Below are 13,046 nucleotides of genomic sequence, written 5' to 3' on the forward strand. Positions count from 1 at the left end.
ATTTACATAATGGTTGTATTTGAAAACATTATAATATATAGAGAATCTTCTACACTATCATTAACGTCAAATTATTATATAAATTACTATTAGACCATGAGAAGTCTGCAATGATTTTGATAGCACACGGCGTAAGTGTTATTTATTCGCCATAAATTCATAGAAGTTTGATTTTTAAAATAACACTTGCACTGAGCATACTATCAAAATCGTTGTAGACTTATCTAGGGTATAACTCTAGGTGTATTGGGGTAAATTTAGAAACGGGATAGTTATGAAAATGCTAAATAAAAGTGTCGCAAGACTTTTTTTTTATTATGAATGGGCTTACTCATGGCCACAGACTAGCCGAGGCGTAGACGTGGCCTACGATGGATGGATGGATGGATGGCCTATGATGGATGGATGAACTTTTATTTCTATGTATTTAATTTTTAGGGTTTCGTGCCCAAAGGGTAAAACGGAACCCTATTACTAAGACTCCGCTGTCCGTCCGTCCGTCCGTCTGTCACCAGGCTGTATCTCACGACCCGTGATAGCTAGACAGTTGAAATTTTCACAGATGATGTATTTCTGCTGCCGCTATAACAACAAATACTAAAAAGTACGGAACCCTCGGTGGGCGAGTCCGACTCGCACTTGTCCGGTTTTCATAGATACCTACACTTTGTACGACGGTAACGGAACGGTTGCACCTAATAGAAAATACTTATATATATTTATCTCATTAAGATCGAAAGAGCTCTTGAGTTTGAGTAGAAATAACATAAAAATTTCCACATATAAATTAAGTGTAAGTACAGTAAAGGCGCTCACAAATATCTGAGCACGCCTCTATTGTCAAGGCGCTAGAGTGCGTGTTCAGATATTTTTGAGCACCTCGGCCGCACCTATATCTCTGACGGCGACTGTTCAGTGCGTGTAACGGTATTGCATCAACCGCGCGACCACAGAATGTATAATAGAATGTAGATCAAAGATTAGGATTACATATACTTATTGAAGTTGTATCTTCCGCTGCCGTGTGCTTGTGACTTAGAAAGAACTTGCAAGAAGGTAAGCGATCTTGACATGTCTTTTAATTGAAAAACGCCTTTTAAAAATCAAAAACTATTACTTATGAAAGTAGAAGAATATAAATGATCGTATTACATTCATAATTGTTACATATTTGCCGTAACTTATTTTTAAAATGTGTTTTTCAATTAAAAGACACATCAAGATTGTTTACCTTATTTCTAATGCTATAAAAACGAACTATAGGTATAAGCACTTTATAGTACGTAAATATATGATTTTTTAAGGTGTCGTTTGACGGTCTTTCAAAATGAATATGGGTCTTCAAGAACCATTGATACACATACCTAATATTTTCTGGAATAATCGCTCTAAAAGATAACAAATTGTGTCATTCCCCTCTCTAACTTTTGAAACATGCGTCCAAATAATATAAAAAAATCTCGTGAAAATAAAGTGAAATCTATAGCGAACCAAATTTGTCTATTTTACCACGGAACCCTACATTTAGCATGGCCCGACATGCTCTTGGCCGATTTATTTGCTTATTAGTGCTGTCATAAATTTTTCTGTAACTTTTTTCTTTTCATCCAAAAAAATCCATACAATTCTGACACCATTAAAATTCCTAACAGAATTCCAACCTCAAAGAACGGTTGTATAAGACATACGGATTAATTAACTAATCCACTTGTGATGGGACGCACGCATACATGCCACGGTCGTATGCGCACATTTAGGACATTGTTTCAAAGTGTCGTAAGCGCCTCGCTGTGGAAGGACGTCATACTTGTGGTGTGAGAATATTCTGTTTTTCGTCGATAACTTTTTACTGTCTTAACAAAAATCTATGAAATTTTGTAATAACCTTGTGAATCTGTTTAGGACTATTCCTTTAAAATTTTACGATTTTATGTCGACACCATAAAAAGTTATCATCAAAAAAAAGTAGTAGTAGTAGTAGTAGTAATCACTTTATTGTACACAACACAGGTTTACAAAAATAAATTACAGTAATGGAAGTACAAAGGCGAAATTATCCCTATAAGGGATCTCTTCCAGCTAACCTTCGAAAAAAGTAAATTAAAAGTAAATTATTATCTAGCGTAAACACCCAATATTCGACACTTTGCTGTCAACTTTATTGCTATGAGGTTATGATTGAAAATGTCGATTATTGGAGCCGTGTCGGGCACTGTAGCCTTTACGTTACAGCGTCGTAAAATACACCTTGTATACGTCAACGGACTAGACATGAGTAGTTCGCGAATGAAAGATTCAAATGAAGTACTTCACTTGATGTCACTCTTTCATTCACTAGTTCAGCGCGGATCAGCGCGGATTCATTTAGTTCTTTACTTCAGCAGTTCAGTTTAAAAAACTGTTCATTTACTTGCTCATTCGCTTAAAGAGTGACAAGGACGTCATGTTAAACCCGATTCATAAATAAATTTACTTGAGTGATTCATATTGAATGAAATGATCTATCAAATTCTTCATTCAACTCAATATATCCGAATGAGAGAAATGAAACCAATACTTTTGATATAGATGGATCTGTTGAGTGTTGAGGTACTGAACTAAACTGAACTAGTGAACTAAAAGAGTGAAGTACTTCACGGCGTACGAAAGATGCATATCAATCTTTTGTTTTCAGTGATACATTTTGCGCAATGTCTACAACGGACTTAGGACTTTTAGTTATTGAGGATTACGTCAATTGATATCGAAAGGGATTAAGCGCCTTGCATGGGAATGTAGATAGCTCCTTTTAGTGTGGAATAGATCTAAATCGGACATGTCGGTGGGTCTAGGTCACGCTGTCTAGGCTTTCACTTTCACTTGAATTTTAAATAATGACTGCAATTTTTCGTTAAAGGAGTCTAGCTAAATAAAATTGGCGTCAAAATGATTGGCAAAACTTTTCTTAATGCGATTTTTGTAATATTATTTCATTGCACCTCAGAAATAGTTCAAAAAGGTGCCAACGCCAAGGTCAAAATCTAGTTTTGATATAAACTCGAGTTTTTGAACTAAATATGAGGCCCCCACAACACTTTAGTATCTGGGACTCGCTTCGGCCTCGTCAACCATGATATCTATTTCGCACCTTGACTTACCTTAGTAATTTCTCCACTAGCAGTTTCCCCGTCACAAGTATCCTGGTTTCAGACAAGAACTTCTGTATTTAGGCCTCGCAGACTTTGGCCTCGTCAATTACGTCTATTGACTTACCTTAGTAGCTTCTCCACCAGCAGTTTCCCCAAGAACCCAGTTCCTCCAGTGACAAGTATCGTGGATCCAGACAGGAACTTCTGTATTTGGGACTCGCCGCGGGCCTCGGCCTCGTCGATCATGTCCATGAACGTGATGTCGCCGCCCTGTTTGGGCTCATGGAGCTCGGCGTCCGAAATCATGACTGGAACAAAAAACTGGAGTTTAGAGAGGCGAATCTAAAAAAAACCGGGCAAGTGCGAGTCGGACTCGCGCACGAAGGGTTTCGTACCATAATGCAAAAAAAAAAACGGAAAAAAAGAAAAAAAACAACGGTCAGGAAGGTTAGCTGGAAGAGATCCCTTATAGGGATAAGTTCGCCTTTGTACTTCCATTACTGTAATTAATTTTTATAAACCTGTGTTGTGTACAATAAAGTGATTACTACTACTACTACTACTACTACTACGGTCACCCATCCAAGTACTGACCACGCCCGACGTTGTTTAACTTTGGTCAAAAATCACGTTTGCTGTATGGGAGCCCCACTTAAATCTTTATTTTATTCTGTTTTTAGTATTTGTTGTTATAGCGGCAACAGAAATACATCATCTGTGAAAATTTCAACTGTCTACCTATCACGGTTCGTGAGATACAGCCTGGTGACAGACGGACGGACGGACGGACAGCGAAGTCTTAGTAATAGGGTCCCGTTTTACCCTTTGGGTACGGAACCCTAAAAAAGAGTGTCATATGAAAAAAAATGATACCCTACTAATATCCGGAAATAACACTAAAAATCCTGACCTTTCCTGGACGGTAATTCATCAAGAAATACAAATATTAAAGCCCATTATATCCTGTATCCCAATAAGGCCTAGTTTCCCCTCTGGGTTGGAAGGTCAGATGGCAGTCGCTTTCGTAAAAACTACGTCAATTCTTGGGATTAGTTGTCAAGCGGACTCCAGGCTCCCATGGGCCATGAGCCGTGGCAAAGTGCCAGGATAACGCGAGGAAGAAAAAAAAATATCCTGTATCCCAAAACCTTTCGTGTTCCACCACAATTTGTGACTTAGGGTTTTTTGGGTTTGTAAAGTTTTTTGTCATTTTATCATAGGTACATACCGGGTGTGGCCTGTAACAAGAGCAAATAATTAAAACACAGATCGTACTTCTCAAACGATGATACTTTGGTTCAACAACTTTTAATAATTATGAAGTATTTAGACTCCCTATTTTTCATACAAAATAAATATTATCTACAATGGATGCCTTCGCCACGCCATATCATTGTGATTGACATTGCTTGTCACGCCTTAAACATAACAAAATTCGCAATACATTGCGTCTTAGAATAAACTTAAAAGTGTATTAAAATTCAAAAAAAAAACAAGTTATTTTTAAAAGTTGCTGAAAAAATGTTGGTCAGTATGAGGAGTACAGCCTAAAGTTTAATTTTTTGCTCGTATTACAGGCCACACCCGGTATATTATCTGGGTATATGTTAATACGTTAGATGGTAGTAGGATATTCACTTTTAAACATTTTATGTCGTTCTTTTAATACTCATTTTAATATAATATTTTGTAGGTACCTATTGTCGTGGAAAAAACGATCACCAATCTATATAAAGTAATCAGTTGGCAGCATTAAATACATTAACCTGAGGTCAACTTAATGAAGGAAACATTATACGATTAACAATAGACAATCTGACAGATGGTATCTATACCTACATGTGATTGTCTACCTTACTGTTATAATTATACAGTCGATATTACAACCTTGCACATGATTGGCCGGTGATTTAATGATTGTGACCCTAATTGGTCGAAATAAAAATCATCATCTCAGCCATAAGACGTCCACTGCTGAACATAGGCCTCCCCCTTGGACCTCCATACGTGCCGGTTGGAAGCGACCCGCATCCAGACACTATCACTTGTATGGAATCCTCATACTCTTTGTCTTGTCTCAAACAAAATAAACTATGTTAGTCCTAAAGAGCTAGGCTCTTTTTTTTTTTATTATGAATGGGCTTACTCAATGGCCACAGACTAGCCGAGGCGTAGACGTGGCCTACGATGGAGCGAGCTCGCCCAGAAGGTGCCTGTTCACTCTTGATTTGAAGGTTGCCGGGTTATAAGAACACGGAAATATAGACGCCGGCAGGGAATTCCATTCCTTGGCAGTGCGCATAAGGAAAGTAGAAGCAAAGCGCTTCGTGCGAATTGGTGGAATATCTCCCAAGTAAGGATGGCTCTTAAGAACAATTATGATGATGAGTCCTAGTCTTATCGTGAGTATTATATTCTTTGGACTTATCCCACCTTAGGTCAGAGGGCAACGCCTAGATAGATCTATTTATTGGAACTGGTTTTTGACGATTAAGTAGCCAGTTTACAAAACCGGTATCCTTAATAAATGTAAATATAATAAATTAATAACAGCCTCCAGAAACCGGTAAATGATGAATACTGGTAAACTAAGTGAAAATGATACAAAAACAGGATGATTAATAGGTAGTAAATTGGTCAATAAAACTGTCATTTAGCAACTATTTGGAATAAAACCGGCCAAGTGCGAATTGGACTCGCGCACGAAGGGTTCCATACCATTACGCAAAATACGGCAAAAAAATCACGTTTGTTGTATGGGAGCCCCACTTAATTTTTTTTTTGTATTTTTTGTTATAGCGGCAATAGAAATACCTACTTCATCCGTGAAAAATTCAGACAGACAGACAGACGGACAGCAGACTTATAAGTAATAGGGTCCCGTTTTAACCTTTGGTTACGGAACCCTAAAAACTCAGCTTAGTCAGATAAAGAGACGTGACAATATTATGTCATCATACTGGATCGGATAATTTTTTTAAAGACGTCACCAACTACTTCGACTGAATCAAATATTGGCAAATCTAAATAAACAAATTGTCCACCAATGAAATGTTTACTGAACACTTATTGTATACCACCGTCTATATTATTTACTGACAATTTATGAATCTTATCCCTAAGGTAATAAAGTCTAAAGTCAAGATTGATATTATGTTCGTAGCTTTTTGACTTTTTAAGTAGAGTGACCTTAAGTTTGGGATATAAGTGTTTGTTTGCGAAAACGTGATGTTTAGCGTAGCATCCTGTATTAACTGCTTATTATACATATTTAATTACACAAACGGGTCTACCGCGATATAATTTCATTGTTTTTACGTTTAATTCCTACGTTTCAGCTGAGTTGCGCCAGCTGTGGTCACGGAAAGACTTGAAAACCGGGCAAGTGCGAGTCGGACTCGCGCACGAAGGGTTCCGTACCATAATGCAAAAAAAAGCAAAAAAAAACGGTCACCCATCCAAGTACTGACCACTCCCGACGTTGCTTAATTTTGGTCAAAAATCACGTTTGTTGTATGGGAGCCCCATTTAAATCTTTATTTTATTCTGTTTTTAGTATTTGTTGTTATAGCGGCAACAGAAATACATCATCTGTGAAAATTTCAACTGTCTAGCTATCACGGTTCGTGAGATACAGCCTGGTGACAGACAGACGGACGGACGGACGGACAGCGAAGTCTTAGTAATAGGGTCCCGTTGGGTACGGAACCCTAAAAAAACGTTAAAAAACGGTAAAAACAATGAAATTATATCGCGGTAGACCCGTTTGTGTACAAAACGCGAGAGTTTAAAGTGTTAACTAGGTACTTATTAGCTAACTTTATTACAAATATAGGTACATAGGAAGTATATAAGATCCATTGCTGGTGATTTATGTGTGTTGGTATAACTAGGCACCTTACCAAGGGCGCAAAATATTGATAGGTATTTTTAATTTTTTACTTTTTAGTTGTAGTTAATTTTAGTTTTGTATTCATTTTATAACACTTATTATACAATAAATGAGTAAAACTAGTCACGTGTTGGAAGTGTATGGATTGCCATTAGACACACAAGTAAATAATAGTGTCCGACCGAAACATGTTTTTTTGCCGAAACCGAAACCGAATGTTCGGCTTTGGCTCTAGTTTCGGCCGAAACCGAAACCGAAACTTTTGTAGACTTGTTAAAGTCGTTGAAAAAAATGACATAAAACCCCTTTTATATACATATTATGGGGCTGTCAACACCCAATATCCTTGAAATTGATGTTACTTAAGCAGTTTTTTAAGAAAATTACTGCGTATGCTATCAAAATCATTGCAGAATTTTCTTGGTCTAACTCGATACATTCACCAGTCAAGTTAACATGTAGATACAGGGCCAACCAAAAAACCAACCAAAAACGCGAGCGCGAAATTTTTTGTTGACAATATCGCAAGGCCGGGTACCAATCTTCACCTGGCCTAAAAGTCCGAAGTGCCCCATTGAGGCGAACTTTCATGCGAAGTCAAAGCCGTGCTTCAGGCTTCAGGATAAGTAGTTGAGCACAGACTCCACACACAAACCAATAGTAAATTGAGGTAAAACCACTGATTCACTCCGAAACAATTAGACAGTGTGTGCGTTATAGATATTGACAGCCTCTTAAGACTGCGTCGACCGTCCAGTGGCGCCCTCATTAGTGGGATTGTGTTTTATAATAAACCAATTAATTTCTGTACCTATACATGAATCAGTATATAATATGTAGGTATTAATATTGTTGTCCTACTTATTCCCCAACTTTTGGTCTTATTCCGAAGTACCATTTCGTAAGTTTCGGCCCGGCCGAAAGGTTCGGCCGTTTTTTGGCCGAAACCGAAACTACAGCCGAAACATGATTTTTTGGCCGAAACTGGCCGAAACCGAAACCGAACCTTCGGTCGGACACTAGTAAATAAGGGTGTAGTAGGCCATGACCCCAGGAGGGGATTTTTGTAGTTGCTCTATGAGTGTGGCGTATACAGGCTAGTCAATTTTTCGCAATCTATTACACACCCCTATATATATATATTCGCTGCCTCCCGACTATAGGTATAAGTATAATTATTATGAAGTCATGTTCGCAAAATTATTGGAAAAATCATCATCATCATCATCATTAAGTAACTTAAGAGTTATTCTCTTGTCGGTGGAGTATCTTCCAGCTTTCCGTCTTTTGCACCAGCTCTTTGGAAAATCATAAGATCATTTTTATTTGTATCTGTACAAAATACATCGACCGGCCAACCCACAGACAAAACATCCTCCAGACTGAGCATAGTCGCGCTACCCCCTCTGCCACGCATGCGGTAATTTTACTCGAGTCGAAAGTGTCTTTGTATGACGTCCGTGTGTTTGAACGGACCAATCACGGCACGGGACTTCGCTCACCTCGTCCCGCGCACCCCCGCATTTTTGGCATCATCGGTTGCATGAAATAATTGCTCGAAACTCGGTCTAGAGGATTCCTAGTCTATGGGCCAACCTCATTGCGAATGTCATGATGACATTATGACGATACAATTATTACCGATATTAACAAACTTTCACATCACAAGTCCTTATCACGATGGTTCTAAGGTTCAATTTTGCGTGGCGAGTTAGACAGATTATATGTCTATTACCTTAGAGGATATAACCAAACGGAGTAGCCATTAACATGCGCTCCCCTCTGTCGAAAATAGGCGGCCAATGGCCATACACATTTTATGGAGTGACGCATAGAGCAATCATGCAACCGATGATGCCAAAAATGCGGGGGTGCGCGGGACGAGGTGAGCGAAGTCCCGTGCCGTGATTGGTCCGTTTAAAGACACGGACGTCACACAAAGACACTTTCGACTCGAACATGGAGTAAATTTACCGTATGCGTGGCAGAGGGGGTAGCGCGACTATGCTCAGTCTGGAGGATGTTTTGTCTGTGGGACTGACGTTAATATCTGACATGGCTATTTTTACGTCACGTATACATTTGACGTGCCCCTCCCCCGCATAATCGGCAGACTGTTTTGTACCGAAAATTATAGACAAGGCGTCTCCGTTAGGTTATATCCTCTAAGTCTAATACCGGTTATGGGCACATCGCGAGCGCTATGTCGTTAAATCTGCAACTAATAATGTATTTAAATTGCATATTTGCTTGGCGTCAAAAGTCACTGGCCTCGGTATAAACGGGTCTCAGGGGCTATCTACCGCGAAAACCGAAATTCACAAATTTCGGGGATCTTTCTCCTCCACTCCAATGAAGGCGTAATTGGAGCATTCCACGGGCTGTCCCGTACAAACGCATTTTATTTCCTGTGTTGCGACTGTTTTTTCGGCATTTAAAGCAGGCGATTATTCTTCGTGCATATTTTTGACCATTTGTCATAGAAACGGAAACTCTTATACCTGCAAATCTTCAAGAAATTCGCGTTTGTACGGGACAAACGGTAGACAATTTCATGGAATGCCCCAATTAGGGTGACAGAGAAATTTTCCGTAATTTGCGAACTTGGATTTTCGAGGTTATAGCCCAGAGCGGTTTCACATTGTCCGATCCATAGTCTAATAAAACATGGTCTTCTCTTCCCAGAATGACACAAGCCTACGTCACAATAACATGGCCGCTATATATAGCGCTATCGCATATTATCATATAGCGCTGTCGCATGATGACGTAGGCTTGTGTCAGTCAGGTGACCTAGAAAAGACGGGAAGAGAGTACCAGGCGGAGTATATTATTATACCATGGTCCGATCCGATATGGGTTATCGAACAGAAAGGAAATGCCGCCAGCATGCTTCGTACAATGCCTAAAGGGCCTATTTTAGATTTAAGCTAGTTGTTCTTTGTAATAAGGTTGATATTTGTATGTAGGGATTTTTCTTAAATAAAGACGTGTGGACTGTTGGAAGATTTAAGATCGAGCCACACCGGCTTGCGTGTGCGTGACGTGCGCTAAAATGTTGGAGCCGCACACACACACATGTCACGCAAGCGGTGTGCCATCTCTCATAAGGATCTGTATACTACAACGCCGCACGCGCACGTGCACCTAACGCACACGCAGCCGGTGTGCACAGCCCTTTATTGGCGACTGATTATGACACATAGGGTCAGTTGTTCTACATTGAAACAAACGGAAACAGTGAAACTTAGCGATATCTCGGAAACTAAGAGTAACCAGCTAGTGCCGTCTGTCAAGCAAGGACAGGCTTAGGGACCCCCATTGGTGAGGTACCAATACGCGAGAGCGCCTCGGAGAAGGAGCACGTTGCTACGAGCGTTAATGTGAATTACATATAATTTTAGTTTTGATTTAGTCCAATTTTATTTTATTGTATTTATTGCAGTTAATGCATGTTAGATACATATTAAGTAATGTAATGCCAATTAGCACGTAAGGTTTATCTGTAAGTGCTAATTGATTGAAGTGAATAAATGAAATGAAATGAAATGAAATTCGTGCGGCAAAAGTTTTTTTTTTTCATTTATGTTTCGCAATTTTTAACCAAGATATATGTAGTAACAATAAATACTCTTTATATAAGTAGGATTAGCCTATGGCCTTTTGTGACAGTTGTCAATGTTTGAGGTGTTCCAGTTTAGTTTTATGTTTCTTGCGAAATAAAAGTTCTTGTGTTTTTCATGATGGAGTATTAATTAATTACCCATCCACAAAAGTACAAATACAACAATATACAGGGTGAAATTTAATTCACTGGCCAAATTGAAACACCCGAAAGATCTCTAAAAAATATTAAACACGTGTTTTTTCTTTTAATACCGCTCAGTACATTTTTTTCGAAATAACTCATCATCAAGTTGTCCTAAAAACCTCGTACGTTATGGTGAACCGACAACTACCCACTACACCCGCTTCTCTCTTATCAGTTAAGGTCATTGACACCCTCTCGCTGTTTGCAATCGCGTCACTAATTATGAACCCTATTGCAGCGAGATAAGACGCTTACCTACATAAGTTGCTAATTTTTCCTTCATAATGCAAAGGCAACCCATTTTTAATCTTGTTATTTCTGACTAATGATTATTAACAAAACGTCCGTGGCTTAAAAACAATGAGTAAAAACTAGGTCAGGAATCTTTGCATTCAGGCGTATTTAAAAAATTGAATCAACTTATGTACTTACATGTGATTAAAAGTCGACGCAATTAACGAAAGTCCCACGAGATGGTACTCTTGGATTCAATCCTTGTCTGCGAAGGCGTGGAACTGATTCCATTTCGTATAATCTTTGTGCACCACGTAAACACTCACCACTTAATAAATAACACCGTACCATTTCGTAATATTCCCGGTTCGAAAACATTTTATTAAACCTTAGTACGCGTGCGATTATTATTTTAAGGTTGGCGAGTGACGAGTGACTAATCATTTATGCTAACCGTTATGTTTACTTACCGCTAGCGCGGAATGGTTTAGACTACCCTCGAAATTGATAAACTTGCCTACCATCGCCAACACTACGGGTGGACCCTATTGCAACGATTATAAGGTTTAGTGAAGGTCAGATAAGGATTTTGCTGATGTTGTTGTTAAAACCTACTATTAGGTTTGTTTACATTTGTGGTAATAGGGTGACCACGACTCGTGGAAAATATTTAAAAATTGAAAAATGAAAATTAAAAAAAAATGTACTCTTTTTTTTCGCTAAATAGATTCCTTAACTGTAACCTAGTGCCGGGAATGAATATGGCCAGTGATTTAAATTTCACCCTGTAGAATTGAGTTTGGCGATATTGAATTTTTGGTTGTGTTCTATGTGTATTAAAGTTTATTTGGAGCTAAATATTTTTAAATTTGGGTCACTCTTTGGTGCAGTTTTTTTTAATTGTTTTAAAATACACCCCCTGGTCTCACTATGAAACATTTGTATGTAGTATACAATGAAACAGGTCTTATGTTTAATGAAACATGATGTTAACTTTCCATTTTCCAGTACACATACACAATGAAACAAACTCATTATTTTTTTTAATAATTAAAGTATATGTGCGAAATTTGTGAAAGTGAAACACCGTGAAAATTGATAATAATTTGTCTATCATATGGCAAAATATAAGATACTTAACTTTAGAAACGGCTGAGATAGGATGGTTTATATGTTGAATGTTTCATTGATGGCAAAGTTATAGGTCACTTGTCGAACAATGAAACAGTCGTTTATAAAACACAATGTTGCCCAAAAATGTATGATATCAAGCATGGAGGTGCTCAAAACCCTCCTATCCCGCGTCCACCTAGTTGGCAATCATGCTCGTGGACATAAAAGGCGTACCTTTCCCGTAGCATCCCGTACGTGCCGACCAGATTCTCGATTCACAATGGAACTCAAGTTGTATACAATGAAACAAGTCTTTCGTTTTTATATATTTCAGCAATCTTATTATAATCATTTCATATGTCGGAAACCTTTTAAATAACCAATTTCAGCCTAGCACTATTTTCTTCTTTCCTTTCTCATTAATTGATTGAAAGCATATATGTATTAATGTCACTTATTTATAACACCGTTTCAATGTTTATTAACGATGTTTCATGGTAGACTAAAATTATTACATCTGTTTCACTGTAAAAATTAGAGTGTTTCATTGAAAACATGCACAAGTACACAATGAAACAAAACTCATTTTTGAAAAAAAGGTTCATAATACAAAAACTGTTAAAGATAAGTAGAAACCAAGAATGCCATACGATAGCCAACTAAATTGTTTATCTTCATACGAGATATCACACTCATAACTTTAAAAACACCAGAGATAGGAAGGTTTGAACTTTTAGTGTTTCATTGATCAACAACTTACCCTACATGCATACATTAACACGATCATTCACACATGCTTAAAACGCATGCAACACCAGTTATTAAGTAATTTATTTTAGTAATACTACTGTATATATCTTGTTTGTAA

At 38.1% G+C, this 13,046-nt stretch overlaps 1 protein-coding gene across 1 annotated transcript in view; it reads right to left on the reverse strand.

Moving 5' to 3' along the window:
* The window catches only part of LOC134677979 (fatty acyl-CoA reductase wat-like), a 339,904-nt gene that overhangs the window by 22,911 nt on the left and 303,947 nt on the right, over positions 1–13,046 (reverse strand). Inside the window, exon 2 of the mRNA XM_063536411.1 lies at positions 3,253–3,436. Within this exon, the coding sequence (XP_063392481.1) occupies positions 3,253–3,434 (182 nt within the window). The 5' untranslated portion in view covers positions 3,435–3,436. The remainder of the gene's footprint in view (positions 1–3,252; positions 3,437–13,046) is intronic.

This window comes from Cydia fagiglandana, chromosome 27 (assembly GCF_963556715.1).
Source record: "Cydia fagiglandana chromosome 27, ilCydFagi1.1, whole genome shotgun sequence".
NCBI lineage: Eukaryota > Metazoa > Arthropoda > Insecta > Lepidoptera > Tortricidae > Cydia > Cydia fagiglandana.